An 18,684-nucleotide genomic window follows, 5' to 3' on the forward strand; every position below is an offset into this window, starting at 1 on the left:
AATGTCAAGAATACAACAGCGCAGCGCAGGCAAGAAAACTGATGTGGCGGCTCCCGCTACGCCACCATGAGCGCCTCGCCGCGCGGCCCGACGAGCGTGAGGCGCGCGTACTCGAACGGGCGGGTGGCCGGCGGCGGCGCCGCACCGTCCCAAGCTGCGCCGGGCTCGGCCACCTCCCACCAGTGGAGCCAGGTGCGCAGGCTCATCGCACGCGCGCTGTCGCAGTAGACGCGGATATGGTCGCCCGCCTCTGGGCGCGTGGGCGGGCGCGGCGTCGCCGAGCCGTCGGGAACATGGCGGTGGGCGAGCAGTGGCGGGGGCGGCGAGAGCGCGAGGAACGGGTCGGGCTTGGGCCCCGACAGGGCGACGTGGAGCGCGCCGTACGGCCTTGCCGGGTCCGCCTGGAGGGCCTGCAGCGCGGCGACGAACGCGCGGAGCAGGCCGGCCGTCCAGCGCACCGTCGCGGGCCGGCGCTTTTCCACCACCCCAAGCCCCAGCTCGCCGAGCACGCCGCCGCTCGTCCACGGCCGCGCGGCGGGGTCGGCCACGACGTCCTCGAGCCCTGGGACGACGACGGGCCCATGTACAGGTAGCAGCCAGTGTACCCTGCAGCGCGCGGCGGCGGCGAAGTGCGCGAGGTCGGGGTGGAGGGGGTGGGCCAGCGAGGAGAGGTTGCGCGGGCAGCGAAACGCGTCGGCCGTGGTGTGCCGCTTTCGCCGGTGGGGTGCGAGCGGCGGCGCGGGCCATACCTGCTGCCCAGAGAAGAGGGCGAGCAGGCGGCCGTAGCCCGCGTCCTGGTCGATCTGCGCGCGCCACCACGCCTGCCGTGCGCGCGGGGCCAGGGCCGGGGCGGGGTCGGCGTCGGCGTCGTCGGGCGAGTCGTCAGGGAGCACGGCGCTCGACGGCGGCGCGAGAGGCGCGGGGGGTTCGGCCCGCGCCTTGCCCTTCGAGGGCCAGGCGCGGGGCCAGAGGCACTCGAACTCGGGCAGCTCGTCGAGCGCGGCGTCGAGATCGGCGTCGTCTGTAGCCCACGGGGCGAGGTGCGCGCCGAGGAGTGGTGGGTTAGGCTCGTACGGTAGCTCCGGCAGCGTGCGCGGCGGCGGCGCTGGCGGGCCGTACGCGCGTAGCAAGGGGCGCAGCGTGCCTGTAGTCAGCGGTGATAAGAAGCAGGACCCACAGAGGCAGGGGTAGCTCAGCCGCGCGGTGCGCCAGAGCGCCGCGGCGCTGCTCTCGGCGTGCTGGGGGCCAGCGTCGCACAGCAGCCGCCTGGGTGGCAGGGGCACGAGCGGCGCGTGCGCCGTCTCTGCTGCGTCGGAGACCGCCTCGCTGCCCGCCACGTAGGCCGCGTGCAGCTCGGCAGGGCTTGGTGCGTGCAACGCGGCGAAGGCCGCCGTGATGGCGTAGCGCGGCGGGAGGGGGGCTGACGCGAGGGACGGTGATTGTGCTGGGGGCTGTTTCGGCGACGGTGTCGGGGCCTGCGAGTGCCGCCCTCGGCCCCTCCCTCTGCCGCGTCCTCTCCCAGACATGTAGATTCGGGTCGGTCGAGGTTGAGCGACTGATGTGATGCAGCCGGCCTCTCCACTGAGGGCCCTGCCCATTGTTATTGTTTCGTCATTTTTGGCTTACGTAACCGACGCGCTTGGCTCGACGCGTCGTCCAGTCAACCTTACGCCTGGGTGCGACGGCGGGCGGGCATTGTTACACCCCCCCCTCTCTCCCCGCAACGCCGCCAGTCGCGCCTCGCCTTCCCTCCCCACCCACCCGTTGTTGTTGCTTTTCCCCCGCTACAACAACAACAATCACACCATCCACCATGTCCGTTGCCGAGACCAACGGCGACGAGCCCCGGCGAGGGTCACGCCAGCGCAAGCAGCCAGAGCGCTTCGAACATGTCACTGGTGGGTCGGCTTGGCTAGATTGCCGCCTGGGAGGGGGCGCGCGCTGACGCTGGGCCTAGGGAACAACCGCGGCGGTGACGACGACGAGCAGGTGGGCCGAGCCCCCAGACGCGCAGCTGACCCCAGTCGGACGCGAGCGACGACGAGCCCCCAAAGCGCGGCAAGCGCAAGGCCAATGGCAAGCCCAAAGAGCCCAAGGCCAAGGTGGCCAAGCCGAGGAAGGCGGCGGCCACCGTCCCGGCGACCGACGCAGAGGTCGTCGAGGGCTTCAAGACGGATTCGTCCTTGTTCAGTGGGTGTGCGGAAGGGTGTCACGCGCTGACGCGCCGCAGATGCGCTCCTCCAGCCGGATGTCGCGATCCAGCCCCTCGTAGAGGACTGGGTGCACACGTACCAGGGCGCGGCGGGCGATGGGGACGCGGAGAAGGCGGCAGTGCAAGAGCTCGTGCTGCTTTTCATCCGCGCGTGTGGGTTCGGCGCCGACGTCGACGAGGACGAGGCCATGGACCAGGACGGCGTCGTCGACGTGATTGAGCGCATCCAGGACGAGAGCGTCAACGTGAGTCTACTGGCCGATCCGCAGCTCACACCAGACCAACCCCGCGACGTACCCCCTTATCTCGCGCGTAAAGTCGCTCAGGTCGTTCAAGACAAACCTGTCGGCCGTCATCTCGCACCTCGTCGCGACGCTGTTCCTCACACCGCACCTCTTTGACGACGCCGAGACGACAAAGCACTCGCTCCCGCTCGTCCCGTTGTTATTGACCTGGCTGCACTCGATGGCCTCGTCGCCGCTGCGCCCTATCCGCCACACGGCAACGTTTATCACGCTCAAGATCAACTCGGCGCTCTGTGACGCCGCGGCGACGGCCAGCAACGAGCTGAGCATCAAGCAGCGCCAGCGCGAGGCAGAGGCCAAGAAGAGCGGCTCGGGCGCGGCGGCAAAGAAGCGCCTCAAGGAAGCCGAGGACAAGGTCAAGGAGGCTCACGAGCGCAAGACGCGTCTCGAAGAGTACATGACCGAGATCTTTGATGTGTAAGTGCCGCTCATGCGTGCTAGTCTGACGCCAAGTATGTTTGTCCACCGTGTCCGCGACGCCGACCCGGCGATCCGAACAGACTGCATTCGCGAGCTCGGCGTGTGGGTCAAGACATACGGCGAAAAGTACGTCTCGACGTCGTACCTCAACTACTTTGTCCGCGGGTCAAACGACCCAGACGGCAATGCCCGTCTCGAGACGGTCAAGGCGCTCGCAGGCCTCTTTTCCAACCCGTCGACGGCCAACCACGTCGGATCGTTCACGCTCCGCATCGCGCCCCGGCTCATCCAGATGGCCTCGCGCGACGTCGAGACCCCCGTCCGCATCAACGCCGTCAACGTCATCACTGCGATTGACCGAACCGGTGCTCTGCAGGACGAGGACGAGGAACAGAGAGAAAAGGTCACGCGCCTGATTTTCGACGAGCAGCCCCGCGTCCGAAAGGCCGCCGCAGGCTTTGTCAGGGGCCTATGGGAGGACCGCGTCGAGGTGCTGTCCACCGAGTTTGGCAATCTCAGGGCTGCTCAGAAGAAGCGCGCCGGCGCCGCCGCCACCAACGCCGACGAAATGAAGCAGCGCTTTGAGTGGAAGGCGCTTGCCTCGCTGCTGGTCGAGACGTCCAAGTCGCTCAACGAGCCCAGCGAAGAGGCCAGCTCGTCCAAGCAAGTCGTTCCCCTCGCTGCTGCGACGGGCTCAGCCACCACTCGTGCCGCTGCAGCTGCCGAGGCCCTCCTCGGCCGTATCGAGCTCGTCCAGCGCTGGCAGGAGCTTGTCCCGTACCTCTTACTCGACCACTCGACCTCGGACGAGGACATCTGGCTCCTGACAGAGGAGGAGGAAGACTTCTTGCTCGAAGTCTTGGTCACTGTCATCACGGACTACGAGGTGAGTCGGTGCCCCGACCACAACAACTGACATTCAGGATGAGGATGAGGACGAAAAGACAAAGGCCCTCATCAAGGTGCTCCCGCGCCTGTTCGCCAAGCACCAGGCCGAAGTCAAGCGCATCGTCGGCGTCTTGTCCATCCCTCAACACATGAATCTGTCCCTGTACCTCGATCTGCGCAAGGGGGCGGCGTACGAGTCGCTCTGGGATGATATCACCAAGCAGTTCCTGCAGCACACGGACGCCGCTGTCCAGTCTGCCGCCATCGCCGCCATCAAGGCCCTCAACGACAACACGTCGATGGCAGCCGTCAATGCGCGAAAGACGACCGAGTTGGAGGAGGCCCTCTTCTCCAGTCTGCGGGACGCCGTCGATGGCGAGGACGTCGCTGCCATGTCGATCGACGAGGACAAGCTCACGGCCTTGGAGGCCATCCTACTGCGTATCCACCTTGTCTCGACCGCCCGCGACATTGTGACCGCCATGGAGGACGAGGAAGGCGGTCAAAGCAGCGGCTGGACAATTGTCAATGCGTTTGCAGGCCGAGGCGGCCTGGGCTTCAGGGAGGAGGCAAAGGTTAGTGGCTGGCGCGTACTTGCACTGACCCATTGCAGATGGTCGAGCACGCCCTTCGTATCATCTTCTCTCATGTTGCTTGGCTGGGCCGTCGCCTGTCAGCTTCCGAGTCCAACGACGAAGCTGCCATCGACTCATTCAACGAGCGCCGTGACGCTGCTTTGGAGTTGTTTGAGCGCTTCGGCGTTCGAGACCGAACCAATGCGGCCGACACGACCCGCCGTGAGGTGAGTAACACGAGTAACGTGCGTCAGCTGACATTGCAGGCCTTCATTGCTTTCATCAACCTCCACATCCTGTTCTGCAAGGCACGCAGCCCGCCGCCCTCGATCGTCCTCGAGATGGCTACCGACAAACAACACAAACTTGGCGGTGCATTTTCGGCCGCAGTCGACCGATACGTCTCGGACCTCGACGACGCCGAGCAGGAGGGTGAGGACGAAGACAGCATCGAGAGCGCCCAGCGTGACTACACGTTCCTGCAGATGGTGGCGGTGTTTGTCGGAGCCATCCGTGTTGGTGTCCTGGACATTGAGCAGGCCAAGGAGCCCCTGGCTCACTACGGCCGATTCGATGATGCCTACGATTCGCTCGTCCGGACCTTGGCGGATTCCCTGCGTAACGAGGGCATCTACAACCGTGACGCCACGACTGTGCAGCATGTAATCGGAGAGGCACTCCAGAACGTGAGTGGCTGGCTGGAACCGTCACGCTAGGGGCTAACATTGCCAGTCATTTAACGTGTTCCTGGACAGTGACGACCATGACCCCGACGCAACTGTTGCTCTGGCACGGTTCGCAGCCTCAGCATTCGTCGTGCAGGGCACGCACTTTACGATTCTGAAGCAGATCCACCCGGGCGATGTGTACGACTTGCACATCAACGCAATTGACTGGGTCTTCCGGAAGATTAGCGCGTTAGTCAAGCAGCAGGCCCAGAAGGAGAGCAAGGAGGCCAAGGCTCGAATCAACACCAAACGCGGCCAGCTCTATTCCTTCTTCCGCCCGCTCGCGCTGCTTCTGGGACCGATTGTGGGCCGCGACGCGCTCCGCATCCGGGCTCATCTCGAGAGTGTCGTCGACGGCTCGGGTGCGGCTGTCCAGACCCGAGCGTCGGCAGCGTACAAGGCTTACGAGAAGCGACTCGTCAGCGCCGCCGGCAAGGACACTGCCCCCAAAGCCCAGCCCACAAGGGCAGCGCCTCGGCCACAAAAGAGCGCGGCGATTGTCGAGGACGACGAGGACGAGGACGAGGCCAACGGCGACGAGGCAGAGATCAACGGCGACGTGGACGTGGTCGAGGAGAACGGCGGCGCCGACGAGATTGAGGCCAGCGCAGACCAGCCCGCAGACGAGGTCGAGGTCGACGAGGTTGAGGAGTTTGGCGCCACGCCGTCTTCTCAACCTGCTCTGAGCCAGAAGCGGCCGCTCGAGGACGAGTCTGTTGTGCTCGACTTTGAGCCCGGCGAGGAGGGCAACTTTGACGCTGAAATCGACTTGGCGTTTGGGTCGTCACCTGCTGCTTCTGCTGCCTCACGCGACCGGAGCGTGTCCATCGAGCCCACTGCCAAGAAGAGGAAGACGGTCAACAAGTATTAGTAGAGCGAGTAGTCTTGGGCAGTGGGTTTTGGGATGCTCGCGTTTGTCGTGATCGTGGTCGTGGCCGTGGCCGTCTGTGCCTTTGTAGTGGATGATGATGTATGAGCCCCTGTAGCCAGTCTGAGTTGGAGGGGATCTGGCGTGATTAGGTTTGGCATTCGGTGTTGTTGTTGTTGTTTGTGTGTCGGGTCGTTACATTCAGTTCATGTCAGCAGAGTGACATTTCAGGACGCCAAGTTGTTGCCGCAGTGATGGCCGGTTAACACACCAGGGGGAAGGCGGAGGCGGCGTCGGGCGGCGCGCGGGGGGTCGTGGGCTGACTGGCCGGCGTCAGTTCCCTCGGCCCAGAAATCCGCTTGCTCGTGCCTGGAATAAGGGATCACCTGGACTGGACGGGTCAGTTTACCACCCAGGACGAACAAACAACAAGCAAGCGGCAGTCGGCCTCGCTCGTCGAGTCTGGCAGCAGACTACTACGCTTGTGAAAACGACCACTTTGACATCAATCATCACTCGACTCTGTTGTATAAACACTCGCTCCAGTCCCTTGTCCCCCTCTCCCAGCCCAGCCCAGCCCACCGCCGGCCTAGCGACTGCGACAACCCCCCCGGCCGGCTCGCAATGTGGGCAGCGGCCATCAGATTGAATCAGCCAGCCGCCGCCGCCGCCGCCAGCAGCAATAGCAACCTACTACGCCTTGGGCCGAGACACTAGCGCCAATCGACACTATGATGCAGCAGCACAAGAGTACAGCAGCAGCACAACACCGACATCAATCAGTGCCCGTCCTCCCAACTAGATACTACGACAACAACGACGACGACGCTGCCGACTCAGTCGTCGACACCACCGCCTCCCCCTCCCCCCTCTCCCCTCCTCTCTCCCCGCCACCCACCTCGCCAGACCGGCACACGCTCTTCCAGCCGCTGGCCGCGCCCGGCGCCTTCGACTTTCGCCCTCTCGTCATCCGCAAAAAGTCGAAAGCGTCGCTGCGAGCGCCGCCCACCCCCGTGTCGGACGCTGGCTCGTCGCCGTCCCCCGCGCCGCCAGACGACATAGCGGAACCCGACGCCGACCCGCTCAAGCCGTTATTCACGGCGTCGTCGGGCGTGCGCACGCACCAGTCGACGTCGTCCTTCTCCGCCGACCACGTCCGCGCCTTCCCCCACCTCCACTCGACGACCTCGCCACACGCCATCGACGAGGCGCTGGCCGCCGGCGCGCATGTCCGCGCCGCGCGTGCCCAGCGCCAGGTGTACAAGCGCGCGTCGGCCAGCGACCGCTCCATTTCGTCGAGCTCGTCGGACAACATCCTCAGCCCCGGGTCGTCGACGTCGAGCTCGCGCGGCCTCCGCCCACTCAGCCTCGCGAACCGTGCCTCGATCTCATCGTACGGGTGCGTGCTAGCCCCTATGGTCGGGCCGACTAACGATCCCAGCTCGCGGTTGTCTCGGTCTCTCCCTGGAGGCAATGCACGCCCGTCGTCGCTGAATGAACTGGACCATCTGCGTGATTTGGACAAGAGCCCGCCGCCGTTTGACGACAGGCGGCATTCAGTGTCGGCGAGAATGTCGCGCCTGAGTTTTAGCCACCAGCGCGGCGAGTCGCTGTACCGCGCCGACTCGGTCTACGTCAAGGAGAGCGGCACGTCGACGGCCCGGCACTCTGCCGACCCCGTGCCGCTGGAAGAAGGCGGTACACTCGATGCGTCCCAGCGTCACACGGCCATCGATGTCACCCTGTCCCGGCTGCTTGGGCAGTCGGCCCGGCGGTCGTCGACAGAGCTCACGCAAAACTACCTGTCCTACTGTGAAAGGAACGGAATGGACCCTCGTGGGACCACGCGCCAGTGGCGCCATGTGTCGACGGCCTCGAGCGAGACGGGGACGCACAAGACGACATCATTAATGGAGACACCGACGCCAGAGGAGCCAGTCCCTCCACCGCCCAGACCAAAGCAGCGCTACAGACAGTACAACGGCCGCCCGCCCCCGTCTGCCATCGATGCATGCGCAGAAGACGCCGAGGCCGAGCGGGTCGAAACTGGTGAGTTTTTTTTTTGCAGGGCCCCCTGGGACCCCTGGTGTCCCCGCCTCCCGCACTGACATTCTAGAACCCATGTGGTCTTCGGGACCCGAAGCCAACGCACGCACCTACATGTCTGCTTCCGCATGGTTCGACCCGACTGCGTTACTGGGCGGCGGCACGCCGAGCACCAAGAGCTCGGGTTTTGGCAATGGGGAGAGGCAGGAGCTCGGTCTTCGTCCGAGCTCGAGTTTGACGACCTCGAGGGCCTCGTCCGACGCCGCCCGCCACGGGCGGCCGGTGACGAGGCAGCCGCGGATGGGCAGCAGCAGCAAGGCCCATCATCGCTCCTCCTCCCTCTCCCCGCAGATGTGGACCCGCTCCAACATTTACTACCAGAACCCCAAGCCGCCGACGGAGCCCAGTCTGGCTGGCTGTCCTACCTCGGCAACCTCGTATGCCCCGTCCCCGATGATGGATAGGGATGAGGGGGTGCCGTACACGGTGTCGATTGCGGCGAGGGAGGTGACGGGGGTGGGGAAGGGGATGCCGGCGCGGCTGGCCTTCTTCCTTGCGTCCGTGTTCCCCAACCTCGTCGCGGCGCAGGCGCTGTCGCCGCAGGCCCAAGAGCCTTGGCCACCTCCGCGTACCCGACCCTCAATCCCGCCCACACGAGCCCGTCCGGCCTCCCTCCCGCCCAAGCTCGAATCGGCGCCGTGGGACCTGCCATGGGCCGACTGGCGCGGCGTGGGCAAGGCCGGCCGGCGGGCTGTGCCGGGCGCGCCTGCGGCTGCCGCCAGCTCCACGCTCCCCCACCTCCCGTCCGACACGCCCAACCTCTTGAACATTGCCGCGCGCCTCGACGCCGCCGGCCCGAATACCCTGCGCGTACCGCAGCAGCCGCGCCGCCAACGCAGCCGGAGCTCGATCGCCCATACCACCACACCCCATGCCACACACGCGAAACCCGCACTATACTCCACACGGTATACCCCGCTGGCCGTTGCCCAGCTCACCTGCTTGCTCTACATTGCCACACGCTATACGTTTTACCAGCTCAAGGGGGTGGCGGCGGCAGCGGCGGCGAGTGCAGCGAGCCGCGAGCCGAGTCCTAACATGTAGCTTTTTTCTTCTTGCTGTTGCATCTGTTTTACTTGGACCAGAGGGTGGAGAGGGTGGAGATGCCGAGCGCGGCGGCGAGGTATCCCAGGCCGCCGCGAGGGGGCGGTAGCGCGCGCCGCGGGCCGGGTCGGCGGCGGCGGCGGCGGCGGCGGCGGCGGCGGCGAGGGTTAGGGTGAGGGTCAGAAGTGAGCTGAGGAGCATGGCATGGCGAGTGTTACATCGAGACTGGCGGTGTATGGAGAAGGAGCTAGCGGACGTTGATGACGTTTGGCGGGGCACCGCGGGGTGTCAGGCCGTCGTCGGGTCAGGCCGTCTGCAGGTCAGCGGCGACCGTATGCCCACGCACCAGTGTCTCCGCCTTGTCCGCGCCCTCGCCCGGCGCGAGCGGCTGGTTGTCTGGCCCGTCGGCGGCGAACAGCGTCTCCACCGTCTCCCCCGGCGCTGCCTCCTTGGCCGGCTCGCCGCCCTCGGCAGGCACGCCCAAACCCAGCCCGTGGTCGATACCGCGCCCCACGCCAGAGAGGACAGCGCCCAGCATCCAGCTCACGCCGGCGAGCACGCCGTCGAGCCCCATGCCCACGCCGGTAATCACAACGCTCGCAGCCTCGGTGCGGCCGCGGAGCGCGGGCGCGTTCTCAGCGGCGTGGGCCGCGTCGTCGAGCGCCGCGTGGCTCCGCTCACTCGCGACGAGGAGCGCCGTGTCGAGCTTTGCTGCGGCCGCGGTGAGCAGGTTCTCGAATGGCCCGTGGGCCTCGGTCGGCGGCGTGAGCGCGTCCAGCGGCGGGAGGGGCGACGACGGGCGCGAGGCGCGCAGGTGCTCGAGGTTGGGGTACGGGTTGCCCGTTGGCTGGAGGAGCGGGCTGGGGGGGTCGGACGGCGCGGGCGAGGCCGAGCGGCTGCTCGCTACCGAGGTCGAGGCCGAGGCCGGGTCGAGGTGCATTGTGCGTTGTTGCAGCGTCTACAACATGGCGCGGGGGATCAAGCTGCGTTGCTCGAGCCGGCCAGCCTGCCCGGCTCGCTGCGTGAGAAGCCGCCCGCGTCGACGGCCGTGCGAGCGTCCCCAACGTCGCGGTGGGAAATGGCGCGGCGCAGGTGGCGCTGGCGCCGGCACCCGGGTATGCGTGTGCACTGGCGGCTTGCATCTTGCATCATATTATACTACGGCCAGCTGCCCGCGCCTACACGAGCCTCCTGCTCCCGGTCGTGCGCTGAGCCGACGCCTCGGCGCGCGCCTCGCTATTCGGAGGGGAGTGGGAGCGCGCCGCGTGCCCGCCCGCGACGGGCACGGCCGTGCCCGTCTGCTCGCGGACGGCCTCGACGGCCTCGTTGCTCCCGCGCGCCGCGCCCAGGCTCTCAAACTGGCTCCCGACCTTGGCGCACAGCGCGTCCCAGTGCGCCCGGAGGTCGGGGAGCGCGGCGTGCGTGTCGTCGACCGCGCTGCTCCACGTGTCGCTCACGCTCTGCCCCGCGCGGTCGATGTGCCACCCGAGGTCGGACATGAGCGTGTCAAAGTCGTGGCTGAGGGATTTGTTGGCCCGGTCCGCCCCGCGCGTGGTGGCTCCCCCCTGCTCCAGGCAGCCGGGCTCGGAGCTGTCGCTGTGCTCTGAGAAGCGGCGGGTACGGTTGCGCTCGGCGGCGAAGCCGGGCGGGATGGCCTCGGCCGGCGCGGGCGCGGGCGCGTGCTTCGCGTTGTGCGCGGGCTGGGCACCGTGCTGGCGCGAGGTGGGGTCGGTGCGGTTGGCGGACATGGTGTGGGTGTGGTGTCTGGCCAGTCAGTGGCGAGCGCGGGCGGGGCGGGAGGTGGCACTTGCCTTGTCTTGCTTGTGTCTTGTGCCGTTGAGGTCGTACTTCTCGCTGCACCCCAGCCCCCCCGCAGCCCGCTTAAGTACCATGCACCTCAGCTCATGCACACCGCGCTCGCCACTGCACGCCCGCACCACAACCAGCCCCGCCCCGCCGCCGCCGCCGCGCCAGCCCACGTCACCGGCCGTCACCGGCCTGGAAGATAAGCCGCGAGCCGCGACCTGCTCCAAACCGATCGACCGGGCCGCGACTGCGTGGCCACCCCGCGGGCCCTGCCTGCCTGTGCCCTGTGCCCGCCGCCCACGCTCTTATCTCGGCGAGTTCCTGCGCGCGAGTATGTATCGGGGAGTGTGTACAGCGCGGCACGGAGATGGAGATGGCTGGCGGCGCAGAGACCGGCGTCGGAGTACGCAGCCGGCACGGCGGCGTCGGCGCCGGCGGGATCCCACGTCCGTCTCCACCTCCGCTGCGTCTCCAGACCCGCCCACTCGCTATCAACCCAACAGTGCATTACGGTACAGTGTATACGAATCAATGGAGAACGGCCCCGTGGGCGTCGCGGAAGGGGCGGGGGAATGACAACTCGGCGCCATCAGTGCCCATGCGACTCCTTGAGCGCCGCCCTCGCCTCCGTCTTCGCGGCCTTAGCCGCCGCGGGCTCGGTCTCGAACCCGTCCGGCACGGTGGGGAACCACACGCCGCTCACGCCGGCCGAGTTCTCGAGCGCCACCTCGATGGAGTGGCCCGCCTCCTTGAACCCGTGCGCCACGCGCTCCTCGGCCCGCGCGAGCGCGGGATGCGCCTCGAGCACCGCGTGCGCGTGGTACCGGATCTCCTGGAGCGGGTGCGCCAGGTCGTGGTGGTGGTGCGGCGCGTCGCCCGCGTGGTGGTGGTGCGCCGAGTGCCGCCGGCGCAGGTCGGCACTGTCGACGCGGTGGAGCGCCTCGGGCTCGGGGATGGCGGTCGGGCCCGTGGGCGACGTGCCCACCGCGTCCGGGTCGGCGGGGTGCGTGTGCGTCGCCACCTCGCGCAGCTGCGCCGCCCAGGACGCGGGCGGGTCGAGCGGGCCCGGCGCGGCGGCGGCGCTGGGCGCGCTCGGGGCCTCGGGCGTCGGGGCGGTAGCAGGTGCCGGAGGGGCGGCGGGCTCGGCCTCGGCGGCCTCGGTCGCGACGCGGGCCTGCGCGACGGCCTCGAGCTGTGCGGCCCACTCCTTGGGAATGTCGGGGACGGCTGGGGCGGTGGGGGCGGGGGTGACTTGTTCTGGCGTCAGCGCGGTCGGCCGCATACCACACCTACCAATGGCGCTCATTTCGTCGTAGTCGTCGCTGTTGTCGTTGTCGTAGTGCTGTCGTCCGCGCTTGGCCAGGACATGGCCAACAGCGTACAGCATGATAAGTATGTGGTGTGAGAGTGCGCCGGGCCAGATCGTGCGGCGGCCAGTGCGGCCAGTGCGGGCTCGCCCGCCCGTGCGTCGCGCGCCGAAACGAGCGCTCTGACGAACGTTTGCGCTGCGCCATCGCTGACGACTGGGCGTGTCGGACGTCGGGCCGCGCCGGACGACGATGCGGAACGACGAGGAACGACGAAAACGCCACACTCGCGCCACTGTGGCGCTCGCCGCCCGCCGTGATCGCCCGCTGCAGTCGCTCGCCCGAGTGCTCCTGGAGCTGCACGAGGGGGCATGCACTCCGGCTGGTCGCGAGCCGGTACAGCGATGCAGCAGGGACAGGTGGCATATTACAACTATTCTACACCGGCACGTGCCGGCACACGTGCAGCGCAGCGCGGCGTGCGGCTACTGGGCGCGGCCCTCACCCACGGCCACGGCCGCACCGGCTGTCCCGTCAGCGCGCAGTCAACCACCCAGTGGAGGGGACGTACCCCCGCGCGAGCTCACGACGGCGCAGTCGCCGCTTGTGGCAGCGCAGTGCCCCGGGCCGACGCAGCACAGCTCTGCCTCGCCCTCGGCGCAGCACGCGCAGTGCGGCTCGACGCGGCGGCACACGAACTCGCGCTCGCTGATGTCGTAGAACCGCGGCGCGTCGGCGTGCAGCCACAGGTCGAGGCCGGTGTGGTGGCTGCTCGGGGGGGAGAGGAGGAGCGGGGAGAGGAACGAGGTGAGGGTTGCGGTGAGCGCGGTGGTCACGGTGCGCAGGGTTTCTGTCATTGTGTTGTGGGCCGGGTGGTGGGGGCTGCTGCTCGTCCGACCAGTCGAGGTCTTATGTCTTCTAGTCTGGTGTCTTGGACGATGCTGGTCGTTCGAGTGGCCCAGCGCGGTTCTCGCCGACATCGTCGTCCCACTACGCCCACCGCCCACCGCCCTCCGCCCTCCGCCCTGGTGATCTTATCTGCCCAGCCCTCGCGTGCAAGGCCAAGACCGCCGCCCTTGTGCTCTCGCCCCATCGTCACTGTGGCGCCCGAGGATACTGGAACCCGAGGAGTTGACGATCCGGTGACTGCGGCTACGATTGCCGTGGTGACGCCACATGGTAGTGACACAATGGGGCTGCTCTCAACTGTCCCACACGCATTGCATGGGCGCTCGGCTCTAAGTCTTCATCAGTCAAGAGCAGCCGCTGCCAACCTCCCTGTGCGATACCAGATGCCCTCACTATGCACATGCCATCGCAACGTACACTCGGCGATCTGCAGCAGTAGGAGACCACGTGATGGCATTACCACTTGACTCACTATTCTAATCAAGTTTGCTTCCGCTAATTCCCCACTTACAAACCACCCAATCTCCTTGTTGACACCTGCACTTCTGAGAAATCTTCGAAACCTCCTCCACTTCTGTCGTCACTCGGCCCGCTCAACTCTTGACCATCACCCAAACCCCACCCACCCCCACCCATGTCCCGAGTCGCGCGCGGAGAGCTCACAGAGGTGGTCGACTCGATCATCGACTCCCCCGAGGGGAGCGAGTACGGCGGCGAGACTATCACCGCCGAGGCCGACGCCGGAGCGCGCGACGTTCCCGGCCCATCGAGCATGTACGTGCCGCCCCGGCGGGATCCGCGGCCCGGGTCGCCCGTGCTCCCCGACCTGCAGAGCCGGCCATTCCCACCCGACCTCGACATGGACGACGCCGAGGAGGACGAGGTCGTCGCGCGCCTGCCCGTCTACCTGTCGACGGCGCTCGACCCAACCCTCCAGATGTTCCAGTACCCCTTGCAGCACCGCTCGCTCTCGGTGCCGCAGTGGGCGGCGGACCGCGGCAAGCGCATCACGGCGCGCGTCAAGGAAGGCGTCGGCCGCGTCGAGATTGAGATCCCCGTCGACGCCGACCCCAAGGTCTGGCGCGAGGAGCGCGCAAAGGAGCTCGAGTTTGTGCCCGACGTCGCGAACGGTCACGCCGAGGTCGACGGCGGATACCGCCGCGCCGAGGACCGCGAGAAGCGCAACAAGAAGGACAAGGAGCCAAAGTGGGGCGACAAGATGCGCCTGAGGTCCGAGGCCGTGCCCGTCACGTCTGCGGCGACGTACTTTTCCGGCATTATCCATGATGGTGGGTGTGTGGTGGGGGGTCATGCTGACAGCCAGGCGCGCTGCACCTCCACCCCGTCAGCAAGGTCAGCCAGTTCCGCACGGCGCTCAACTACTTTGACGAGTTTGACGTCCGCAACCGCGGCGGCTCGCTGCGGCAGGACGAGGAGGAGAAGAAGAGGGCCGCGGCGAAGCGCGAGCCGCTGCCGAAGACGCTTGTGAGTGTGGTGGATTTGGCGACCAAGCCCAGGGCTGACTCGCCAGGACGACGCGAACAACGACGGCTCGGGCTCGCTCAAAGACTTCCGCAACAAGATGTGGGCGACGCAGCAGCGCGAGGACGAGGACAAGTGGGTCCCGTACGAGTTCCACGAGGGCGTCGAGGACGAGAAAGTCATCGAGAGCCTCGAGCAGCTGCTCCTCCCAGAGGACAAGCGCGAGCTGCTCGAGTGCAAGTCGCGCGGCCTCGACTTTCTCAACCGCGAGTAGGCGGTGGGGCAGACGGTGGTGTAGACGCTGTCGTAGACTGGGTAGACGCATGTACGCATATCAGAGTCGAGCTAGATGCATATGCTAGTTGTAGTGTGTTGTGCGTGCCGTGGGTTCTCCCTTCGCTCTCCGTCGGTTCTCCCACCCCGTCCCTCCCCCCTCTCCTCTCCCTCTCTCCTCTCTCTTGTCACCTCTCCTGGCCACCTCGCCCACCACCTACACCCACCGGTCCTCCTTGCGATGCCCCTTGATGGGGGCATCTGGGCCGGCGCGCATCCCGCCCCACTCGGGCACACCCGCGGGCCGGGGCACGCGGACGGGCTCGTAGTCGTCGTTGGTCGTGGGCGCCATCGAGAACTTTTTCTTCGGCGGCGCGGGGGCCGCGGACAGCGAGTCATCGCTGCTGCTTGACAGCGTGCCGGGGGGTGCGTTGAGGCGCTGGGCGGGTTAGTCGACCTCGTTCGGCCGGCTGCGCGCCTGCACGTCTGCACGCCCACCCCGCCCCGCCCCACTCACATAGTACTCCTCCCTGATGTCGACCTTCTTGCGCTCCTTGCTCATGCCCAGCTCGTCCTCCTTGGTGACAGACTGCACCTTTTGGTCGTTGAGGTCGTACCGTGTCTGGGTGAACGTCTTGAGCGCAAAGCTCGAGATGACGACGATGGAGAGGAACGGCAGGCCGAAGAGGGCGAACGGGCGCCTGCGCACCGCCGACATGAGCGCCGACGGGGGCTTGGTTGATCTTGATCCGAAGGACATGGCGGTGGGTGGTGGGGTGGTTGGTTTGTGATGGGTGGTGAAGTCGGCGTCGTTGAAATGTTCGGGATCGGACGACAAAGCAAGTTCGCGCCAATGACGATGCAAACGACAGACTCGCCACCCAACATCGTCAAGTTTCACCACTCGACCATCACACTCACCACACCACCACAACTCATGCCCATGGGCCTGCTCCGACACCGCGCCAGGACGCAGCAGTGCTTCTACTGCCTCGCGCCCGGGGACGCGGCCGCCGCCGGGCCCAGCACGAGCACGGGGCGCACGTCGTCCTGGCAGTGCTCGGCGTGCGGCTGCCTCAACACGAGAGACGCCGCGGGCAACATTGTCTCGGATCACCCGGCGATGCGCAACAGCGCGCTGAATCGCCGCAGCTTCGAGTTACGCGGTGGGTACAGTGTGCTCGATGGTGCAAAGGAGAGCGCTGACTTCCCCAACCAGCCGGCCCATCGTCGGCACGTCTCCCGCCGACCTCGACCAACCCGTTCTGCCGCAACTGCCTGACAAATCAGACGCTCGTGATGAACCTGCTGAGCAATTATCTCCCCGACGAGAGGGTGGGTTCAGTCTGCACGCTGAGCTGACGGAAGGACCCGGCATACCCCCAGCTCGAGGCCGAACTCCCGCGCTACGTCGAGAGCCTGTACGCGCGCTACCCGCAGGTGTGCGCGTCGTGCCAGGGCGGCGTGGACGAGGCGCTCCGCAAGGCCGACCACCGCGCACAGGCCGAGGCGTGGGGGAATGCGCTGCGGCGCGGCGACTTACGGCGCAACGGCAACGGCGTGGGCGCCGAGGGGCGCAATGGCGTGTACGTGCCGCGCGGCGGGCCGCCGACGGCGTTAGAGGTCGCGGTATGGAGGGCGCGCGGGGGGCTCTTCCTCCTAGGCGCGGTGGGGTCGTGGGCGCTGGGGCTGGCAGGTGGGTTTTGCTGCGAGTGCGGGGCTGACGACAGCTACTGTTGCGCCGGGCACCCGAGGAAGGATATGGGCCGCGACCGTCGCTGGCGTGCCTGCCCCGTGGGCCATTGTCGCCTTCTACGCCGTGTCGCTGCTCTGGGCGGCGTGGGACCCGACGTGGTTGCGCCGCGCGCAGAGCCGCGGCCAGTTGCATGTCGAGGGGCGGAGACTCTGGGTCGTGAGTGGGAGCTCTCGCGTGGGCTGCGGCATCGTCAGCTGACACGGCACAGGGGACCATGGTCGCGCTGTACGCTGCCCGCATTGCTGGGGCAATCTTGCTCGCGCGCTCGTCGTGGAGCGCGCTTGGTTACCTGTCACTCGTGGACGTGGTGGTGGGTACGCCGTTCTGCTCGGTAGCTGACGTCAAGGCGGTCCTGCTCGCGTACTCGCAACTGCGGCTCAAGGAGCCTGTCGCCCTCAAGCTCGTGCGACCGGACATGACATCGGCGGCGTCCCCACCGGCACCTGCCCCTCCAAGCTTCTCGGGCCTCTCGCTCGGCAACGGGCCGCAGCAGCCTCCGCAGCCAGTCTTCGGGCAGCCGTCGCACAGCGCAGCGCCGCGTGACGAGAGCGAGCCGATGGACTGGGAGCCGTCGCCTGCGCCCGGGACACCGACAGACGACTGGCAGACGTTCGGTGTCGGCCGGCAGCGCATGTTCCCCCAGCCCCGGCAGCAGGACGAGACTGGCCTCGAGTCGCTCTTCTCCGGCTGGGGGATCAGCTCTGGAACGACGCCCCAGATCACGCCTGGACAACTGCCCGACGAGCACAACGACTACGCCCCGCGACCGCGCGGCATCGTGCTCGAGAACAGGGGCCTGTGGTCCGTCCGTGCCCTGCTTCTCGGCGTGCGGGTCGTCGCGTTGTTCGCGGCCGGGGCGTCACACTTGCTCGACACCCGACTCCCCGCCGCTTCCAAGACGTGGTTGCACTGGCTTCTCATTGGCGAGGCGGTCGCCGACGCCATCAGCCTCGCAGTAGCGGTCGCTGCCCGGGACAATGCTGCAGCACCTCTGCGCGCCGTCGTCCTGGCCTCGGGCGCCGGGCTGCGCACCATGGCGATTATGTCTGGCGCCGAGCCGTTCCCCCCACTATGGGTCCCCACCAGTGTGCCGCACGCTACGCTCGAGCCGTACGGCACCGAGATTGCTTGTGCCGCGTGGGCACTGCTGGACGCGTTTGTTCTAGCTGCGACATAGCACTGGTTTCATGTAGCATTGTATTGGATCATGGTTCTATGGCATATGTGTCTTGTCGGCGGGGGTGTGGTCGCGGGCATGGTCGTGGTCGCTGTGTGGCGACGGTAGTGAACGGTACCGCGCGGCGCAGGTGGCTAGGTGCATGTACGCGCGCTTGCTTGCTCGGACTGTCGCGTCGTAGTGCGCGCGCGTTGTTTGTCGAGCACGTCGGAGGATGCTCGCTGCTCGCCGACCCTCGCAACTCCCTCGGGCCCGATCCTAAATGAACGCCATGATCAGACTGCCACCTGCCACACCCTTGAGTGTGCGTGTAAAGCGCGCTAGGCTGTGAGCCTAGCCTGGGCCTTCGAGGGGTGGGTTGAGGGTGGACTGAGGGTGGGTGGCGCGCGCGGCCATCGGCATTGATGAGCGACGAGCAGGTGGGCAGGCAGTGGCCGGCACGAGCGAGCGCTGTCGCCGGCGCTCGCTCCCTTGACCGCGTCGTCGGCGGCGTTGGGTGGCCGCCGCTTAGCGCGTCCCTCCGTCCCTGGCTTCGGCCTGATCAGCAGCGCGAGACCGAGGCGACGAGACAGACCCTCGGTGACGTGCTGACAGCAGCGGCGACCAAACATGCATCCACGCAAGGTTATGCAGCGTGTTCCCGGCGCGGGAACAAGCACAAGGTTTGGTCGTGGAATGGAAGCGCGCCAAACCTTGGTCGACGCGCCGTCGCCGCCGTCAATAGTAGGGCCCGGCGCGAGCATACCGCGTCGCGTGCGTATACACACACCCACATGCACGGCGGCCGGCGGCATCGCGTCCCGAAGTGGACTAGACGCCGACCTGCTC

At 67.2% G+C, this 18,684-nt stretch overlaps 10 protein-coding genes across 10 annotated transcripts; 4 read left to right on the top strand and 6 right to left on the bottom strand.

Moving 5' to 3' along the window:
* Positions 1-56: 56 nt before the first annotated feature.
* Positions 57-1,598, bottom strand: Q8F55_003804 (uncharacterized protein; the record flags this gene model as incomplete). Its single annotated transcript, XM_069352333.1, has 2 exons — positions 57-1,144; positions 1,178-1,598. 2 exons carry the CDS (start codon positions 1,596-1,598, stop codon positions 57-59), a joined length of 1,509 nt encoding a protein of 502 aa, XP_069209751.1.
* Positions 1,599-1,813: 215 nt separating this feature from the next.
* On the top strand, positions 1,814-5,999 carry IRR1 (cohesin complex subunit; the record flags this gene model as incomplete). The annotated part of the gene is made up of 10 exons (XM_069352334.1): positions 1,814-1,898; positions 1,958-1,989; positions 2,025-2,190; positions 2,231-2,457; positions 2,492-2,934; positions 2,971-3,823; positions 3,861-4,400; positions 4,439-4,627; positions 4,667-5,086; positions 5,133-5,999. The coding sequence occupies 10 exons, from the start codon at positions 1,814-1,816 to the stop codon at positions 5,997-5,999; spliced, it is 3,822 nt and encodes a 1,273-aa protein (XP_069209752.1).
* A 728-nt stretch (positions 6,000-6,727) lies between these two features.
* Positions 6,728-9,146, top strand: Q8F55_003806 (uncharacterized protein; the record flags this gene model as incomplete). The annotated part of the gene is made up of 4 exons (XM_069352335.1): positions 6,728-6,746; positions 6,903-7,395; positions 7,438-8,045; positions 8,113-9,146. The coding sequence occupies 4 exons, from the start codon at positions 6,728-6,730 to the stop codon at positions 9,144-9,146; spliced, it is 2,154 nt and encodes a 717-aa protein (XP_069209753.1).
* A 304-nt stretch (positions 9,147-9,450) lies between these two features.
* On the bottom strand, positions 9,451-10,086 carry Q8F55_003807 (uncharacterized protein; the record flags this gene model as incomplete). The annotated part of the gene is made up of 1 exon (XM_069352336.1): positions 9,451-10,086. The coding sequence occupies one exon, from the start codon at positions 10,084-10,086 to the stop codon at positions 9,451-9,453; it is 636 nt and encodes a 211-aa protein (XP_069209754.1).
* A 238-nt stretch (positions 10,087-10,324) lies between these two features.
* Q8F55_003808 (uncharacterized protein) lies at positions 10,325-10,894 on the bottom strand (the record flags this gene model as incomplete). The annotated part of the gene is made up of 1 exon (XM_069352337.1): positions 10,325-10,894. One exon carries the CDS (start codon positions 10,892-10,894, stop codon positions 10,325-10,327), a length of 570 nt encoding a protein of 189 aa, XP_069209755.1.
* Positions 10,895-11,541: 647 nt separating this feature from the next.
* Positions 11,542-12,339, bottom strand: Q8F55_003809 (uncharacterized protein; the record flags this gene model as incomplete). The annotated part of the gene is made up of 1 exon (XM_069352338.1): positions 11,542-12,339. The coding sequence occupies one exon, from the start codon at positions 12,337-12,339 to the stop codon at positions 11,542-11,544; it is 798 nt and encodes a 265-aa protein (XP_069209756.1).
* Positions 12,340-12,744: 405 nt separating this feature from the next.
* On the bottom strand, positions 12,745-13,116 carry Q8F55_003810 (uncharacterized protein; the record flags this gene model as incomplete). The annotated part of the gene is made up of 2 exons (XM_069352339.1): positions 12,745-12,785; positions 12,831-13,116. 2 exons carry the CDS (start codon positions 13,114-13,116, stop codon positions 12,745-12,747), a joined length of 327 nt encoding a protein of 108 aa, XP_069209757.1.
* Positions 13,117-13,802: 686 nt separating this feature from the next.
* Positions 13,803-14,924, top strand: Q8F55_003811 (uncharacterized protein; the record flags this gene model as incomplete). The annotated part of the gene is made up of 3 exons (XM_069352340.1): positions 13,803-14,457; positions 14,493-14,653; positions 14,700-14,924. 3 exons carry the CDS (start codon positions 13,803-13,805, stop codon positions 14,922-14,924), a joined length of 1,041 nt encoding a protein of 346 aa, XP_069209758.1.
* A 216-nt stretch (positions 14,925-15,140) lies between these two features.
* Positions 15,141-15,683, bottom strand: ERV1_2 (Flavin-linked sulfhydryl oxidase of the mitochondrial IMS; the record flags this gene model as incomplete). Its single annotated transcript, XM_069352341.1, has 2 exons — positions 15,141-15,362; positions 15,441-15,683. The coding sequence occupies 2 exons, from the start codon at positions 15,681-15,683 to the stop codon at positions 15,141-15,143; spliced, it is 465 nt and encodes a 154-aa protein (XP_069209759.1).
* Positions 15,684-15,860: 177 nt separating this feature from the next.
* Positions 15,861-17,856, top strand: Q8F55_003813 (uncharacterized protein; the record flags this gene model as incomplete). Its single annotated transcript, XM_069352342.1, has 6 exons — positions 15,861-16,089; positions 16,143-16,258; positions 16,292-16,619; positions 16,654-16,835; positions 16,888-16,989; positions 17,026-17,856. 6 exons carry the CDS (start codon positions 15,861-15,863, stop codon positions 17,854-17,856), a joined length of 1,788 nt encoding a protein of 595 aa, XP_069209760.1.
* Between the last annotated feature and the right edge of the window lie 828 nt (positions 17,857-18,684).

This window comes from Vanrija albida (assembly GCF_041260175.1).
Source record: "Vanrija albida strain AlHP1 chromosome Unknown contig_3, whole genome shotgun sequence".
NCBI lineage: Eukaryota > Fungi > Basidiomycota > Tremellomycetes > Trichosporonales > Trichosporonaceae > Vanrija > Vanrija albida.